Genomic DNA, 18,692 nt, shown 5'->3' on the forward strand with positions numbered 1-18,692 from the left:
GTTAACAGGAAAAAGGCCAACTGATGCAATATTCAAGGATGGTTTAAGCCTTCATCATTTTTCCAAAATGGCTTTGAATGGGCGACTGATGGAAATTTTGGATCCGCACTTATGCGTAGAAGAACATAATGAAGCTATCGATGATTTTGAAAATCAAAGATACAATACAATATATAAAATGCGAGAATACTTGATTTCCATGTTCAGAATTGGAGTTGCATGTTCTGCAGAGTCGGTAGGTGACCGAATAGAAATCCTCTATAAACATTATTTAAATGTACAATAAGGTGAGTCATGCATTTGCCATTTAGATGCAAATGAAAAAAATCACAACTACGAATATATATAGGGAGAGAGTATGGAGAAATTATTTCTCACATTTCACATAGCATACAATATTTGATCATAGATTGTTTTTAAAAATAAAGATACATATTCATTAAGGTTGGAAATATTGAAATAATAGGCCCACCTATAATGGAAATATTCATATTTCATGTGTTGAAGGCAATGGAACCACATGCCTTCGATATTCTCCAAGAGCCCACAGTGGGAAGATGCTTCTGTATGATGCATAATGTAACATCAAATTCTTCAAGGAGGCTCCAGTCATTTCCTGAACAATCAGAAAAATTAAGGCTCCTTACAAAAATGTACTTCAATCAAGGATATATACATTAAGAAAATAAAATAAAAAATGATTAATTGGCTTCTTTTTTTTTTTTTTCATTTTACATGGAAAATTATACCATATTTTGTATGTAAACTCATAGGGTACATTTGATTACAAGGAAAATTAGGTGGAAAACCATTTGCCGTGGAAAAATGGTATTTTCACGTGTTTGACGCAGCAAATAAAATAAATTATAGGAAAATCAATTTGTCCATGCAGAGGATTTTCCACGATCATAGGCAAATCCATTTCTTACCCCCTCTGGAAATTGATTTGCCACACGGAATAGCAAAAAATAAAAAAAAAGAAATAGAAGCTTTCTCATTTTGTTTCATTAGATTTTCTATTTTTTAGGATTTATGATGGGATATTAGATGAGCCTAACGAGTAGTTTAGTGTGTAACAACTACTAATTGAAGAGTAGTAGTTGCAAACTATTGGGTTCTCATCGAACCTTTTTTTACATGTTTTAAACAAGTACTACATTGTTTGAACGAGTGGTATAATGTAGTTATGTAGATACCTCAAATGAGAAACATTTTGCTCACTAACCTAGTAAAGATTTAAGCCTTAATTAGGGTTGTTTTGCTCAAATGGATAACCACATTGGCAATCCAACACCACAACCCTCTAAATTTCTTAGAAAAACTCATATAAAAAATTAATTTTCTTTGTGCTTGATCCAAGGTTTTGAAAATGGATGGTTACATAACTCCCAAATTTAATAATAATTCAATGGTGAAAAGTAACTTTTTTTAAAAATTTTTCTTTTCAAAAAGTTCATAAAATTTTGTCCTCTACAACCCTAAAGCATCTGATCTTGGTTTTGAATGCCAACAGAGCCCAATGACCCTTAAATATTATACTTATAGATACTCTCATTGCTTGTCTATTCCTACTTTATAAAAGAGATTACTTCAAATTTTTTACAAAAATTATTTTAACATGGTTTTCTTATATAGTTAGCACAAAAGAAAAATTAAAATACTCTCAAAAAAATTAAAATAATGATTTTTGTTATTTTTTTAAATGCAACTCAAACAATAAAAATAATTTTCCACGAATTTCATCATATTATCTGCTCAAACAGTAGATAAGGATTTGCCTGCCAAGTGATTTATTAAGCAATATTTTCCAAGCAATCAAACACTCCCTTAAATGAAAACTCTCAAGACCCATTGTGCGCATGCACACTACGAGTGAGAGAATGGGCTAATTTTTTGTGAGGATGATCTTTATGATGAAAAGATCATCCTCACAAAAAATTAACTCATTCCGAAACTCATCAAGAGTGATTTATTAGAATAAGACGGTCCACGATTCTTCAACTTGTAAACTAGGGTTAGAAGTTTCAGAATGAGCTGATTTTTGGTGATGATGATCTCTTCGCCATACAGATCGTCCTCACAAAAACTCAGCCCATTCCAAAACTTCTAACCCATGTTTTGAAAAATGTTTGGCACAATATTTGGCTTTCTTTAGGGCCTTCGAATGCTCCTCATATAGTTTTGGAATTGGCTGATTTTTTGTAGAGATCATCCTCACCAAAAATCAGTTTATTCCAAAACTTCTAACAGTAGTTAACAAGTTGAAGAATCATGAACCGTCCAATTTTTGTAAATCACTTTTGATGGGGTTAGAAGTTCTAGAATGGGCCGGGTTTTTGTGAGGATGATCTCCTCATCATAGAGATCATCCTCACAAAAAATCAGCCCATTTCAAAACTTCTAACCCATGTTTTAAAAAATGTTTGGCACAATGTTTGGTTTTCTTTAAGGCCTCTGAATGCCACCCTATATTATATATATATGGGGAGCGTTCGGAGGCCCTAAAAAGAGCTAAACATTTTTTCAATGTATAGGTTAGAAATTTGAGAACGGGCTGATGAGCTGAAAAGAATATCCTCATCACCAAAAATCAGCCCCTTCCAAAACTTCTAACCTCATCAAAAGTGGTTTACAAAGAAGGGATAGTCCATGATTCTTTAACTTGTAAACTAGGGTTAGGAGTTTCGGAATGAGCTGATTTTTGGTGAGGATGATCTCTTCACCATAGAGATCATCCTCACAAAAAATCAGTCCATTCCGAAACTTATAACCCCTATTGTGAAAAGTGTTTGGCACAATGTTTGGCTCTCTTTAGGGCCTCTGAATGCTATATATATGCATATATCAAAATGAAATTACCTGTTGAGGAAAACCACCATTTTCCAATTGCGAATTAATTAGTAGCTTTGCAGCATGATGCAAAGGTGTTGGATCTCTATTAGCCTGATAACCAAAAATATTTCAGAATTAGTCCACCTGGTGTGAATTAGTTAACTAATTTCCTTATGAAAATCATAGAAGCCTTGTCCAAAACATTTGGGGTCGAATGAATCAAGTCCTCCACTTAATCATCTAAAGCCATTCTTCTGTTACTGCAATCATATTTGTATCCTCTTTTAGAGAATACAATTGAATTTTAGAGAATATTCAATTTAAACATTCCTTAAAATTCAGGTCGTAATCCATTTTTTGTTGCACGAAACCAAATTATCTCAATCGACCTTCTCTTAGTTTCACCTATTGGAGTTACTCCTACATTTCATACATGATTTTTCATTTGCTGTTTCAATGGCATGATGACAAGTATATGGTAATCAAACTTAAAAAAACAAACCTGTCCAGCGTGAATAAGAGCCATCATAGCCCATGCAGTTTGTACTAAATTTGATTGATTGCCTTCAAGAGGTGTGTATTCCTGCTCACCAAACACAAAATTTGAAATCTCAAACAAAAATTGTGGTTAAGATGTGTGAGTTGTTTTTATTAATATTTAAAAAGTTAATTTTTAATTATTTAAAAAGAACGTAAGAAAATTAATGTGCTTTTTAAGGAGGTGGAGGATATGAGAGAAGGCTGAGTAGAAGTGGTTTCACACCAAAATTATAATTAAGGTCTTTTGGTCAAAAATAATCCCATTGGTTAGTTTACAAAATTACAAAAATATCCTTTATTATGTAATCTTCAATACAACCTTTAAATAATATTTTAAATTACAAATAAATTAAATCTTTAGATAAACTTGTGAAATGATTTTTTTTTTTTTGAATCATGATCAGGTAAGGTTTTTATAGGACACTTTTCTAGATCGTGATTCAGCTGCCTAGCAATTAATTACTTCACATGGAATGGAAATCATTCACAAAAATATTACCTCGTTTTGGCAAGAAAGATAACTCTCTCCCCAACCACCAGAATCTTGTTGTGTTGATAGTAAAAATTCACAAGCTTTACGGATCGCCTTGCTATTGTTGTAGGTCTTCCCACCAGCAACTAGTCCTTTTACTCCAAACCATGTTCCATATGTAAAGCAAATCCCCCAATTTCCATACCTGTATCAAATATATATAATTTTATGGATTTGTCAAAGCTTATTATTATTGTAGAGGGTAAAAGTGGTAAGAAATTTGGGCAAAGGAAAAGCTCATGTCTATCGGACCCCAAGTAGGTGGTACCTAGAATATCCATGTAGCCCAGTCCTGCTGAGCTATAGGGCAAGACTAGAATAAATTTCTTTGAGAGGAAGAGAAAGGAAAACAAGATAGGCTTGGTAGGTTTGATCTCCGAAGATTAAGGGAAAATCCCAAGATTTGGGGAACCAGAAAAGGAATGACTCTACATCGGTTGGGATGCCGGAGATCATAGGATCTCCCATGATCTGAAATCAAACCAAGAGTAGCAGAATTAGAAGCCCGGATTTGAGGGCTCATCCTATAAGTAGAATCAAGATCAAAGGAGAGGCGATTCCTCTTTGACCAATCGAGCGGGAGCACAACAGAAAGCATTCTTCTTCTTTTGTTAAACCTAACTTGATCGTCGGAGGAATTTGGGTAGGTACCACACCGATGCACGCAAACGATAGGAGCTGAGAGTATTATATCCGAACTACATGTCTGAGTTGTTTGAAGTAACTCGGAATTACCTCTATAATAATTATTATTATTATTTTGATAGGATAAGTGTTAGTGATTAGTAAGGTGAAGTTAGGTTAATAGGGATTTGAATTTTGAATCCAAGACTTGAGAACTACATACACTCCACACGTCTTACCAACTTAGGTAATTAAGTTGGTGCTTTTGTCTTTTAAGATGGGCATTTGGTCATGAATAAGAAGGTACTATTAATGAAGCCACGCATTTCGCCATATGTAATTTTTGTAATTTCGCTTTTATTTATTTTAAAGAAAATCGCTAAGGGTATTTCTGTAATTTTATTTTTTTTTTGCTTATAGTTTTCTATGAAGGGATTGTGAAAAATGGAAACAAGAAAGATGACAAAAAACGCACAAACACAAGGATTTATGTGATTCGGCAGTGTGCCTACGTCCATAAACCAGAACAAGAATAATCACTATTTTGATTTCTCCAGTTTTACAACCCTAGAAATCTCTATTTATAAAGTCAAAAGTTACTAAAAATCATTTCTCTCCCTAAAACAGAAACCCCCTAAAATAGAAAATCCTTAAGAAAATATTATATGATTGACCTTTTTGTTACACAAAAAAATTTGGGCCGAGGTGCTGCCCCTTGCATCCTCGCAATTCTACATAGTGCAATAGAATACAAGACATCTCATTCACAAAAGGGACTTTTATAATTTTAACCCTTACTCTTTTATTTTCATTAAATTTATATGACAAAATTTCTTTAGATTGGTCTTGTTGTATAAGGGAAAGGTCATCGTTAATTAGTCCCTCCTTCCTTGTTCAGCCTATTCTTTTGTTTTTAAGTGTGTCTCGGGTTAGTGATGTGCGCAGTGTGCAAGGGGAGTTTTCCTAATCGAAAGACAAACATATAAAGAGAAAATTAAAGAGTGTCAAGGATTAGAAGAAAGTATTTCAAGAAGTCGGGAGTCTCATGGACGACCTCTTCAATATTCATGTTGCAAAATTATATATAAACTTAGAAGTTATCTTTTCTTAATAAAAAGGCCAAGCTAGAGAAATATACCATGAACCATCAGACCTTTGTGTCTCTTCGAGGAAACATATTGCTCTCTTAACAGAATTTTCTATTTCTTGCATCCTATGTCCAGGATGTAATTTCATAAACAATACTAAAGCTTCGATTGTCGATGTAGTTACTTCAACATCCCTGAAACACCACATCTACTAGTGTTAAGTATTGTTATATATATAGCATATTATAAGGGTCCCATTCAGCACCAAACATTTGGGCCAACATTTTAGCCAATCATTTTTGTCCTACATGGGTTAGAAGTTTTGGAATGGGCTGATTTTTGGTGAGGATGATCTCCTCATGCGCTGATTTTTGGTGAGGATGATCTCTATGGTGAGGAGATCATCCTCACCAAAAATCAGCCCATTCCAAAACTTCTAGCCCCATGTTTACAAGATGAAAAATCGTGGATCGTCCATTTTTTGTAAACCATTTTTGATGGGGTTGAAAGTTTTGGGATGGACTGATTTTTGGTGATGATGATTTCCTTACCGTACAGATCATCCTCACCAAAAATCAGCCCATTCCAAAACTTCTCACCCATGTTTTGAAAAATGTTTTGCCAAAATGTTTGGTGCTGAACATTTCGCTATAGTGAAAAATAACAAAGGGAAATAAATCTTACTCATGCTCAACAATAATGTTGGCAAAAACTTCTGAAGGATTAAACAACTGCAAAGAGGAAAAAAAATGTTAGAGAATTTTTCATTAATTTATACTATTTTATAGTGAAAAATATATATCACATTAATTTACATACTATTAGTATTAATTACAAACTAGCAATGAAAAAATGTTTATTACCTCCAACCATGATTGTCCTCTTCTAGGCTCCCAGCACGTGAAACCACCATTTTTACTCTACAACAATACATAAAAGTAGAGCATATTTAGTATTCTTTTTCAAAGCTAAATTTTGTTTTATGTATAATTAATAATCCATACTTGGAGGGAAAGAATGAGGTTCACAGCATGGTATAACCACTCTTGTTCGAATTCCTCCCCAACAATATCTGGTGTCAATTGTGATAATAATAGTGAAGCCTGTAAAGATAAAATCAGACATTTATCATAAACCATCTAAACATAATTAAATTGGGCTATTTGCATTGCATTGTAATACTGGAAATAAGTACATTACCTTTAGTGCTTCTCCTGTGCAATCCGAGACTTGCCACCCCCAGTCTCGATTTGAGAAACACCATGCTCCTTTAGAAAAGTGACGATACATGCTTTGATAGTCACCAGAAGGATTTTCTCGAATCTTCAAAAATTAAAGGATATATAATGTACGTACCCTAAAGGATTAAAAAAAATTGTCGATGAAAGTTAATAAATTAGTATGGAATTAAGATGGAACCTGTGAATTTTTTAAGTAGTCATGCCCTTTTTTAAGAGTAAGTCCATATTCGTCAACGATATTACTTGAGATGATTGCTTGAATAGCAAAAGAAGTATCCCATGTTTGACTACCAATATTCTGCAATAAAATGGGTATGATCGATCTAGGCTAATTACTAAGCATATATATATATATATATTTAAACTTGGCTGAAATTAATAGTAGTAATTCAATGTGTCCACACCAGCATTTTCATTCCATCTTCAGCTACCCATAAGTAATCTGGGATCCTCGCAAGATGATGCTTGAATGCATTTGAGTTTGGATCCTCAACCCAACAAGCAAGCATATTTAATACCTGTATAAGTAAATATATGAACACGAAATTGTAAAATCCTATAAGAGTATGATTGATACTTTTTTAAAATTATGATTGCTTCATAACTAAAAATGTAGTAAAGAATCGTAATAAAGTCGGTTCAGTTCAAATAGATTACATAACCAGTGGTTCAACCAAGAACTATCTAATTATATTGTTGGTTTCTGTTAAAAGATACTAAATTTTGATTTGTTTCTTTTCAAGATAAAGTGTTTGGCAATATTGCCAATACTTGAGCATCACTTGCAATTGCCCTTAAATCAAGCTTCGTGAACCATCACCATCATTCGTACCACTAAATCATAAGTCTCAATTATTTACCTTTTCTGGGGCGGCCATGTTAATGTACCGACTATTCTCATCTTCATAATGAACGTGCTTAATAACCTTTTGCAGAGCCTTCTCTCTCAACATGGAAAAAGGCCAATGGTTTAGTAAAGGCTCAATGAACATATAAATGCAATCCCAGAGCACGTCTTGTATTGGGTGATGGGGATAGTAGAGATCCTCCTGCACAGCATTGCATTTGTAAGCTTGCTTGCATGTTTAGGAACATCTTTTGGCACACATTCTACTTAAAAGCTCATGTACACATAAACATAGATATCCTACAAGAGTACATTATAATTAACCAACCAACCTTTGCACATGAACTGCGTGTTTTATTCCAATCTATTTCATGATAAGGCTGAGGGTACAGTTCTTCCCTCAATGAAAGTATGAGATCTGTGATCGGGCCAACAAATCTCTTCCCGTACAAATATGACATGGGCAAGTAAGTCATGCGACAATAACACCACATATTTCCTGTAATTAACTAAGTGGAGTTATGACATTGAGGATATACAATTAATTTAGCCACTCAAACAAATATGAATAATTATTTTCTGCCCCCTCCCCCCTCTGACACACGCCTCTTGACGTGGCATGTGCTAGAACCATAGATTCTTTCCTTGGGATACAGAACTTCACATATTTATGGGGATGTACAGTTGTGTATCTCGAGGAGTGAAAATCTATGGTTCTAGTCCATGCCACGTCAGGGAGAGTATGGGGATATGTGTCAGAAAATCATGATTCAACAAATATATATATATATATATATATATATAGAGAGAGAGAGAGAGGGGCCGGTTCAAGGGCCATATGTAAAAACATATAAAAAACAATGATTTTTCAAAATATGGGTTACAGGTCTTGGATTGAGCTGATTTTTTGCAGGGATGGCCACTATGATGAGAAGATCATCCCCACAAAAAATCAGCTCAATCAAAAACTTCTAAATCCATCAAAAGGGATTTACAAATTATTGACAAAAATTGGTAAAAAAAATCAACGGTCCACATTCTAAATCACTTTTAATGGGGTTAGAAGTTTTAGATTGGACTGATTTTTTTTTTTTTTTTTTTCGGATGATTTTCCCATCATAGAGATCATCCTCACAAAAAATCAGCTCAATCCGAAATTTCTAACCCATATTTTGAAATTTTATTAATTTTACATTGTTTTTACATATGTTTTCTCATGTCCCTGGAACCTGACTCAAATATATATATATATATATATATAGGGGGGCGTTCAATGGCTAACTTTTTGGCAAACTTTTTGACAAAACATTTTTCAAAACATGAGTTAGAGGTTTTGGAATGGGCTGATTTTTGGTGAGGATGATCTCTATGGTGAGGAGATCATCATCACCAAAAATCAGCCCATTCCAAAACTTCTACCCATGTTTACAAACTGAAAAATCGTGGACCGTCCATTTTTTGTAAACTGTTTTTTGATGGGGTTAGAAGTTTTGGAATGGGCTGACTTTTGGTGAGGATGATCTCCTCGATGTAGAGATCATCCTCACCAAAAATCAGCCCATTCCAAACCTCTAACCCATGTTTTAAAAAATGTTTTGCCAAAAAGTTTGCTAAAAAGTTTGCCCTTGAACGCTACCCATATATATATATATATATATATATATATTTGTTACTAACCTGGATGCAAAGGAAAATATGGAGGAGAAAACCAAAGCTCTGGGAGTATTGGGTTGACGCCAGTCCACTCATAGACTCCAAGTATCTACACAAAAGAAGAAAATATGTGGGTAATATAACAGCATCTGTTAACTTGTAGACATATGGTACCTAAAATATAAAGAGAGAAGGCCTAATAGATGTTTTTTTGACATCAAAATTTGGATGACCAAAAATGCCCCCACTTTTACATTTAGCCTTCTATTATCAAAGTCATTTTTGTCAAATGAATAAAATTACAATTCCATTGTTGTGTAAATGTCTTGTATTCTGTTGTGCTACGCAAAGTTGCAGGGCAATTGTGTAATATTTTCTTAAGGGGTTTTCTATTTTTTTAGGATTTTTTTTTTTTGAGGAGTTTTACTTGTTTTGGTAACTCTTGGTTATATAAATAGAGATCTCTAGGGCTGTAAAACTAAAGAGAGAAAATAGTTCTTGTTCTATTCCGTGGACGTAGGCATATTGCCGAACCACATAAATCCTTGTGTTTTGAGCAATTGTGCTATCTTTGCTATTGCGATTTTTTCACAAATGACCCCCTTATATATAAATCCAGGGTGCCACCTTATAATATAAAGGCAAAAGAAATCAGGTTTAAAAGCTGTGTTGGCACACGACCACTAAACCGATGTTTAAATTCAAGACTGAATTTCCCTAAACACACAAAAAGTGTTCTAAGTGGCTGTACCGAAAGATAAATCTTTCCCCAAGATGGAATTTCTGTTATGCCACCATGGTCAAGGATCCATCTCCTTGCTTTCTCCATAGCCCCGTCTTCACCACCTTGAGGTCCTTCCCCTAGCAATCGTAAAGCGATGTAGTTAAGAGCCGTACTAAACATGGTGCTATGGCCCTCTAAATGAAATCCCCAACCACCATCTTGGTTCTACAAAAAAAAAAAAAAAAAAATCAATTAAATGCTTTAGGGGACTAAAGACATGAATTGGATTCACTTGCCCAAGATGATGATCCACCAATTGCACCTGATGATTCTTAATGTGCCGAAGAATCTCTTTCTTATGCTCAGATGATAAAACAGCATTAAGTGTTCCAGTAATGTAAAGTGACATGACCTGAATTTTGAATTATTTGTGATCGTTAGCATTTCGACTAATGCAAAATTATTAGGGGACTAACACTGATAATTTCTCATATTGTTTTAGGTGGTAATAATTAAAGCATTGTTACCAAGAACGGCATTAAAAACATTGGGCCTGCAATTTCACCAGGCCAATGCCCGTCACTAGCTTGCATGGCTGAATAGAATCGGACTGCTTTCCTCAATGTGGTTGTAATGGCCTCATACGTAACATCGTCTTTGTCTTCTAATTTCACCAGGGCTATGCTTTGATCAATTTGCTTCTCTTTCATAAACTGTGTTTAGACCAAAATGAAATAGGGATCAGTGGCGAAAAAAATTCACAATTATAAGTCAATGAATGTGGGATACATGAGGCAACAAAGGACTCCAAAAGTGCTGGATTATGCTAACAATTGACCCAACTAGATGGTCGTGCTTTAGAAAACTAATGCAGGCTAACCAATTCTAATGTGAAGGGATGTTAGTGATAGAGTATCAATTATGTTGTAATATATAAAGATACATTGAAATACACAAAATCATCTTCTCCATGATTAGATGAAGTGCTCATGGTAGTTAATCAATTATGTAACTATTTAATAAGAATCTCATTAGAGTTCTAACAATCTATAGTTTGATGGATTTATAAGTTTCAGATTGGACTGATTTTTTCTGAGGATGAGCTTCTCATCATAGAGATCATCCTTACAAAAAATCAACTCAATTCAAAATTTCTAACCCATATTTTAAAAAATGATTGTTTTTACATAAGTTTTTTACTTATGTTCCTTGAACGCCCCATGGGACAACAGTTGTGACAACATCTATAACAATGATTTTTGTCTTATATGGGTTAGAAGTTTTGGAATGGGCTGATTTTTCGTGAGGATGATCTTCTCACCAGAGAGATCATCTCCACTAAAAATCAGCTCATTACGAAACTTCTAACCCCATCAAAAGTAGTTTATAAAAAACAGTTATCATTGATATTGTCACAATTGTTGTCCCATGAACCATCCCCATATATATATAGGGGACGGATCATTGGACATACGTAAAAACATTGCAATAAACTAGCTCAATCTAAAACTTCTAACCCCATCAAAAGTGATGTAAAATGTGGACCATTAATTTTTTACCAATAATGTTTAAACTACTTTTAATGGACTTATAAACTTCAATTCGAACTGCTTTTTGTGAGGATGGTCTCTATGATTAGAGACAATCCTCACAAAAAATCAGCTCAATCCAAAACTTCTAACCCATATTTTGAAGAACCATTGTTTTTACATATGTCCTATGATTATATATATGTAGTGTTCGACAGAAAACATAGACAAAGTTTTGTCTTATATGGTTAAAAAGTTTCGGTAAAGGTTGAATTTTTGTGAGGATTTTCTCTATGGTGAGTAGATCATCCTCCCAAAAAATCTTCCCATTCCAAAATTTCTAACCCCATAAAAATGATTACAAACTAATGGTAAAAGTTAACGACTCACGATTCTTTAACTTATAAGCTAGGTTTAGAAATTTTAGAATGAGTTGATTTTTTGTAAGGATAATTTTCTCACCATAGAGATCATCCTCACAAAAAGACAGGTCATTCCAAAACTTTTAACCTATATAGGACAGAACGCTTTATCTAGAATTTTGTCCCTTGAACCTGACCATATATATATGGGTCAAGTTTGACAGTCAACGTTAGGGAGCAAACACATTTGTCCTATATCGCTCAAAAGTTTCGGATTAAGCTGATTTTTTGTGAGGATGATCTCTATGGTGAGAAGATCATCCTCACAAAAAATCAGCACAATCTAAAACTTCTAAGCTCATAAAAATGTTTAGAAATTGTGGATCATCATTTTTTAATCAAAAATTTGTAGATCACTTTTAATGGACTAGAAGTATTATATTGGGCTGATTTCTTGTGGGGATGATCTCCTCACTATAGAGATCATCCTCGCAAAAAATGAGCTCAATCCAAAAATTTTAAGTCATATAAGACAAATGCATTGGCTCTGTGTCGGCTGTCAAACGCCACCCTATATATATATATATATATATATATATTGGTTAGCCTATTTTTAATGAGTTCAGTAACTCGGTGCTGGCGGGATTTGAACCCAAGTCTTTGGTTTCATTACCCAAATACTTTACCAACTAAACTAGCTGGCACCTACAACCAAAAGACTAAGGCATAGTTTTGTGTGAGAGAGATACCTGCAATTGCAAAATTGCATCACTGGGTGGCTTAACTCGAAATCGATTCTTATGAAACTCCGCACGAGCAATTTCCACTTGTGCTCGCTCTTCAGGTGTTCCAAGCTCAGGGTCAAACTCCCATATTCGTCTTCCAATGTAATTGTTTGTGCTAAAAGTCCATGGACCACTACCTTCAGCAACTTTTAACTTCCACATAGTCTTAAATTATAGCGTCAACCCTTTGCAACTCCTGTAATTAGATAATTGTTATTTAATATACTATGTAATTTTAAATTTAAAAAAAAAAAAAAAAAAAATAGTACACTAATAATTGATCAAAATAAGTAGTATCCACAACCAATTTCATTTGAATATATACACTAATTAATAAGTGGTTATATAAGATAGCCATGTAATGTACATTTTTACGTTCAAGTTGACTACTTTGATTTGGTTCACGTATTTTTTATATCTAGAGGGCCTCTCCGTAGGATTAGAACCCAAATGAAGCTATGACTATTTATTGTCAAAAGAAAAAGAATCGATCTTTCTTTTTTGTTGAATTATTCATATTTATTCTCAATACCTCAATTGAACAACATACTCATCAATCTATTTCCATGTATGTGGTATTTGTAATTTTGATAATCTTGAAGCAATTTTCTTTCATATAATTCAAATGGTATTTGTAATTTTTTATAGAAAAAGAGTGTTCGTATCAAATCATGGTTAGTTACTATGGATGATATTTTTTGTTAGGCACCAAAGGGTAACCGTGGCACCTAGGGATTCAGGTTAGGCATAGATCCAAGCTAACTCATCAAAGGGTAAGATCAGTGGCTTGATCACAAACCAACCATGAATTCAAGTCTCGGTTGATCGAAGGAATATTGGGTCAAGAAAACATGGTAGGACAGTTCAGTTAACCGAAACCCCTAAAAATCAAGGATATTGCGAAGTCAAATTCAAAAAATCTCTAATTTAGGAAAAAACCTCAAAATAGAATGAAGGAATCAAAATGGAATTTGCATAGGAACATTTGTAATCAAAACAACCTACTAAAATAGATAAGGGCATAATTGGAAAGAGGATTAATATTGATCTTAGAATTTCACCACTATAAATACATGGACAAATACATTAAAATGTATAAGATTTTCTCCCTCTAAACTCTACACTATTTTTTATACTAAGGTTCTAACTTAGGCGTCGTAGGAGTTATGTTACAAACATACCTACAAATACGATGAGTTACAGATCTAAAACGAAAGTTGAAGATCTCGAAATATTACAAGAAATTGCATCCACAATTTGGCATCGTCCATGAGAATCTCTACAAGGAAAAAAAACATATGATGCTCTACAAGCCATGGTTAGGTCGAAGTTAGGACTATCGATTTGATCCAGTTAAAGACCAGATTCATGCACGTTCCACTTTGGCAAGGCGTCAGTGTCAAAACACAACCTATTATGATTTCGTCATTTCAATACAACTAGGTTTGGGTGACCAGGGATGTGATCACACCCCTCATGAAGGGTGTGCAACCATGGATACGGTGTTACAACAACCACATAGGGGTCGGTGATGTATAATCGGTTCAAGTGTGATGTCTTGGATGCAATGATGGTGGTGATATAATTACACATCGAGGCTCTGTGTTTGAGGGTTTCGACATGATCGAGGGTTTCGACATGATCAAGGCTTTTGGTTATAGCCAAACATCTAGAGTTCGCATTCTTGATGGAGATTTACTAAATCTATGCAAGGTGTTAATGGTGGTTCTTCAAATAACCAAATCTGTTGCATGCGGTGAAAGAATATGCAAGGTGTGATACAGCCAGGATGGAGTTCTAAGTTCTTCTATCGAGGGTTAATGGAGGTCCACCTTCGCCAAGGGGAAGTGTTGGAGGCAACTTAGATTGCTACGTAGGGCACCTATTGGAGGAAAGGTCTGGACGAACGGTTACGTGCAATGGTTGTACATAAGGAAGAGGTGACATGCTATGATAAATATGGGATAACGTGCTACCATTTTCCACCTGTGGGTAATGATTTCGCTAGATCTAATTACACATTTGAGCGAGACTTGCACCGCAAGATCAATTCCAAAACAAAAGGGAGGCAGATCTATACCTAAGTCTGTTTGTTTACAACCAGATGCCTATTAATGCCATCATGTACTTTCCCTGTTAGCAATTCGGAATACGGCAAAAATTTGATTCGTGAAAAATTCAAGTTCTATTTGATTTTGGATTGCAAAAATCCGATTTAAAATTCGATAAATGAAAAATATGCGGCATATGCTTCATACATATATTATATGTTTCATTTTAAAAATTCGAAAGCCAAAAATTCGGCCATATGATAGTGATGATGATGATGAAATTGATGATGTTAATGGTGATGGTAATAATGAGAGCATTGAGGTTATTGTTCCATTAATTTTTTAAAAGAAGACTAAAGCTAAGGGACAAATCATCAATTTAAAAAGTTAAGGTGTAATCTCAAATAAATGTAGAGGATAATGTCATTATTTTTTTAAAGATAAAAGAGACATTTGTCAAATAAAAGTGTGGATTCTTCCAAAATTTTAAAACATTGTTGCTTTAAAGTCAACTTGTGTTGCGCGCCACAACTTACAAGTTTACACTTTGAACCATACAACAAGTTATAGTAACATTTTTTTTCCACCAAGTTTTATAAAAATTCATAAAAGTCGTAAAAATTGTAAAAAACGTGCTTTATTCTTTTCAAACTTAAAATCCGTGAATTATTCAATAATCCGATGAATAATATTTTCATTGAAAAAAAATAAAAAATTCGTAAATTTTTCAAAAATTAAATGGGAGATTGCTAACAAGGGTATCATCAAGTCAACATAGCAAGGATCAAGTTTATGCTAGAATGATACCTTCAAGTCATCATGATTAGAGACAAGTTCATTATGAGCATTAATGACAGTAACACTATTGGGCAAGCAATGTCATGGAATAATCAATTCCTATGCCCAAGCTCATATCCTATGCATCAACGTCAGACAATTCCTAGGCAATAAGTGATGGTGTTATACATGGAATTCTATGACAAGACAATATTGCTATGCATCAACGTACATATTTATGAGTTTTGTTAATGTGTACCCATAACAAAACCCCCATATTTATGACTTCAAACCAGTGTTTTAAAAATCAGACCGGCCGGTCCAACTAGGTTGAACCAGACCTATTTGCTTCTACGGGTCTATTAAACAAAAAAAAAAACCCACTTATGAAAAAACTAATTGACCCGTCCAATTCAACTGGTTCTACCAATGACCCAATTGGGTTAGTAAAAGGATGGGTGATTTTTCACATACCACTCTACAATTTGATGAATATTTGAGATACTTTATGTGTTTTAAAATTGATGACATGCCGCCTTGACTTTAGGCATTCTCTTATAGACTGATGGAAAATGATCAAACTTAGTAAGATTTCAATTATTAGGTCCAAATGCTTTGTAAGACAACCTCTAAAGTTCATGTCTAGACTAGAATTAAAATAAATAAAATTATAATCTTGATCCATTTTTTTTTTTTTTTTTGGATAATGAACATCTACTAAATTCTTAAATTTAATTTTCAAATCACGTTCAATTTCAAATCTACGGGAAAATTTTATTTTTTATATTTTATTTTTTGTAAAAGTTCTTAAAACCTTGTAAACTACATCATGTGGCACAAGATCATGTTTTTGAAGTAAAAGTTACCTGATTTTTAGAAGAAACCTAAAATATTTATTGAATATTTCATATTTGGGCCCAACCAGTTAGATGCACTGAACGGACCACTTTGGACTGACTTATTCGGTCATACGGATCCAGTTATTGAAACATTGCTTAGAACTTTTGAGGTTTTCAAAAGTCTTTGAAAACATGTACTAAACCTCCTATCTCAACAGTAAGTTTGATGCTCGAGTAATGATTTTCTAACTCCCCCACGTGAATACTCAAAATACTCTCCTGATGTAGCATGTGCTAGAACCATACATCTTTATGTCTCGGGATATACAGCTGCACATATTTATGGGGATGTGCAGATAGGCATCCCAAAGCTAAAAAAAATTATGGTTTTAGCACATGCCACGTGGGGAGTCAGATTATCACGACTCTTGATGCTCAAAAACTTTGTACAAGGTTAATTTAATAACTAAAATAAAAATTGAAAATTCAATTTTATACTTTGGTTGAGATTCTCGGTTACACTAATGGTAGAGACAATAGAAAAAACATAAATTTCCTTAAGGAGTCTTGATAATTTGAATCACTTTTTTGTACGCTCTCTTCACATAAACGTACAAAATCATAAATCTCAAAGTAAAGGATCTACGATTCTATGAAAGGAGCGTACAAAAAAGGTGAGTCAGACTATCACGACTTTCCTCAAGTGTCATGATGAACTGAATAAAAAATAAATAAAATAATAATAATAATAATAATAATAATAATAATAAGACATAAATTCACTCAATTGATGTGGCAGGTACACATAACCACACAGATTTTTTTTTTCATTGGGATACGCAAGGAAAAATATCAATGGTTCTAAGCAGTTTAGTGAATTTTGAGTCTCTTTTTCAGTCAGTTTATCATTATTCATTTACTAATAATTAGTAGTCATATTTTAGGGATTAGTGCAGATATTTTTAGAAGGAAAACGCTGGAATGACACAAACGGAGCACTAAGGTGGCAAAAACGATGTGGTTGAGCGAACATAACCATAGATGCTTTTTACTCATATGGCCACCACGGAAAAGCATCTACAGTTATGTGGGCGCCAGCATGAGTTTTTGTCACCCTTGTGTCTCCCTTTGTGTCACCCAACGACTCTTTTTACAATGAGTCCTGATAAAATGACTGACCAATCACCAGGTAGCGTACTCAATCGACTCCATGACGTGGACAAGTTTGAGAATCATAGATCTGTAGGCCTCAGGATAAAAGGTTCTCTCGGATACACTTTTTTATGGAGAAGTGCAATTGTGTATCTTGATGCATACGGATCTACAGCTCCTGAACTTCTCTCGTCTTGGAGTCGATTGAGTATGCCACCCAACAATTCATATTATTGTGACTCTTTTAGGATACAATTCATCTCAAAAGTATGTTTGATTAGAGAGCCTCGTGTTTTCCTTCAGTGTGTATGTGTGTGTGTTTTTTTTTTTTTTTGGGTCCAGCAACAGACTTTTTTATTCCCCATCATAGACATTTTAGATTCTTGTCTTCTTCACCAGAGACAACAGAATGATCCATCGTTAAGTTTTACTTTTAAATTTAGAAGTTCGGTGGAGCTCCAGTAGCCTATCATTTTCAAATCCTTCGATCAAACCCAAAAAAGATTTATTTTTTTTTTTTTCGATCAGAGGTTTTCCAATCTATTTGAGCTCTACAACTCTTAGTAAGATTTGAAATCTTACTAAGTTAGTAAGGAAAGTGTATCTCTGAAAATTTTGTAAATTTTTCATCTTTCCAAGTACTACACTGGTGTTGGATGGAACCACCCCGTATCACCGTGTTTAATTACGTAAAGAAGAATAATGTACAAACAAGGAAATTATCAGCGTACCTCCTCTTTGGTTTCGGATGATTTACCGCTCGTTTTAAAAGAGCTATCTCCAGTCCAAATTCCAAAGCCAGCTCTGCAGTTTGGAGTGGTCTTTCGAGCTTTTATGTTACTCAATTTATAATAAAGGATTCGCAACTGTCCGTGGCAAATTATTTAATGCAATACTGACATGCATGCTTTTAATTAATTAGTCATTGGAAAAAAAAAAATTTATTTCCACTACTAAAAATAAAATATTATTACTAAAAATAAAGTTACACACAATCATAAAGTAAGTTAATGATGAAAATTAACTTTTTTTAAAATAAAAAAATTTAAGTTCGTATAATTTTGTTCTTCAGAATCATGTGGCATCAAATCATGTTTTGGAATGCCATAATTAGGC

General features: G+C 34.0%; 1 protein-coding gene across 1 annotated transcript; it reads right to left on the minus strand.

The window, feature by feature from the left end:
* Positions 1–318: 318 nt before the first annotated feature.
* On the minus strand, positions 319–18,412 carry LOC147392460 (beta-amyrin synthase-like). Its single transcript, XM_086460173.1, has 19 exons — positions 18,308–18,412; positions 12,722–12,953; positions 10,609–10,794; positions 10,404–10,493; positions 10,109–10,306; positions 9,382–9,466; positions 8,037–8,203; positions 7,718–7,906; positions 7,262–7,375; positions 7,036–7,155; positions 6,817–6,939; positions 6,621–6,719; positions 6,480–6,536; positions 6,301–6,347; positions 5,667–5,810; positions 3,872–4,049; positions 3,335–3,415; positions 2,860–2,943; positions 319–616 (listed from the first exon to the last, which is right to left on the minus strand). The coding sequence occupies exons 2-19, from the start codon at positions 12,917–12,919 to the stop codon at positions 488–490; spliced, it is 2,289 nt and encodes a 762-aa protein (XP_086316299.1). The 5' UTR covers positions 12,920–12,953; positions 18,308–18,412; the 3' UTR covers positions 319–487.
* Between the last annotated feature and the right edge of the window lie 280 nt (positions 18,413–18,692).

The sequence above is a fragment of the Akebia trifoliata genome, chromosome 11 (assembly GCF_017979445.1).
Source record: "Akebia trifoliata isolate Shusen 1 chromosome 11, ASM1797944v1, whole genome shotgun sequence".
In the NCBI taxonomy this organism is placed as follows: Eukaryota; Viridiplantae; Streptophyta; class Magnoliopsida; order Ranunculales; family Lardizabalaceae; genus Akebia; species Akebia trifoliata.

Bases quoted from the DNA above. Each gene is read 5' to 3' on its own strand.
- LOC147392460 (XM_086460173.1), bottom strand. From the start codon at position 12,919: ATGTGGAAGTTAAAAGTTGCTGAAGGTAGTGGTCCATGGACTTTTAGC. The intron at 6,720-6,816 runs GTAATGTACTTA...TTATCTTTACAG, and splicing joins GCACAGGAGAAGCACTAAAG to GCTTCACTATTATTATCACA. The intron at 5,811-6,300 runs GTAAGATTTATT...GTGGTGTTTCAG, and splicing joins AACATTATTGTTGAGCATGA to GGATGTTGAAGTAACTACAT.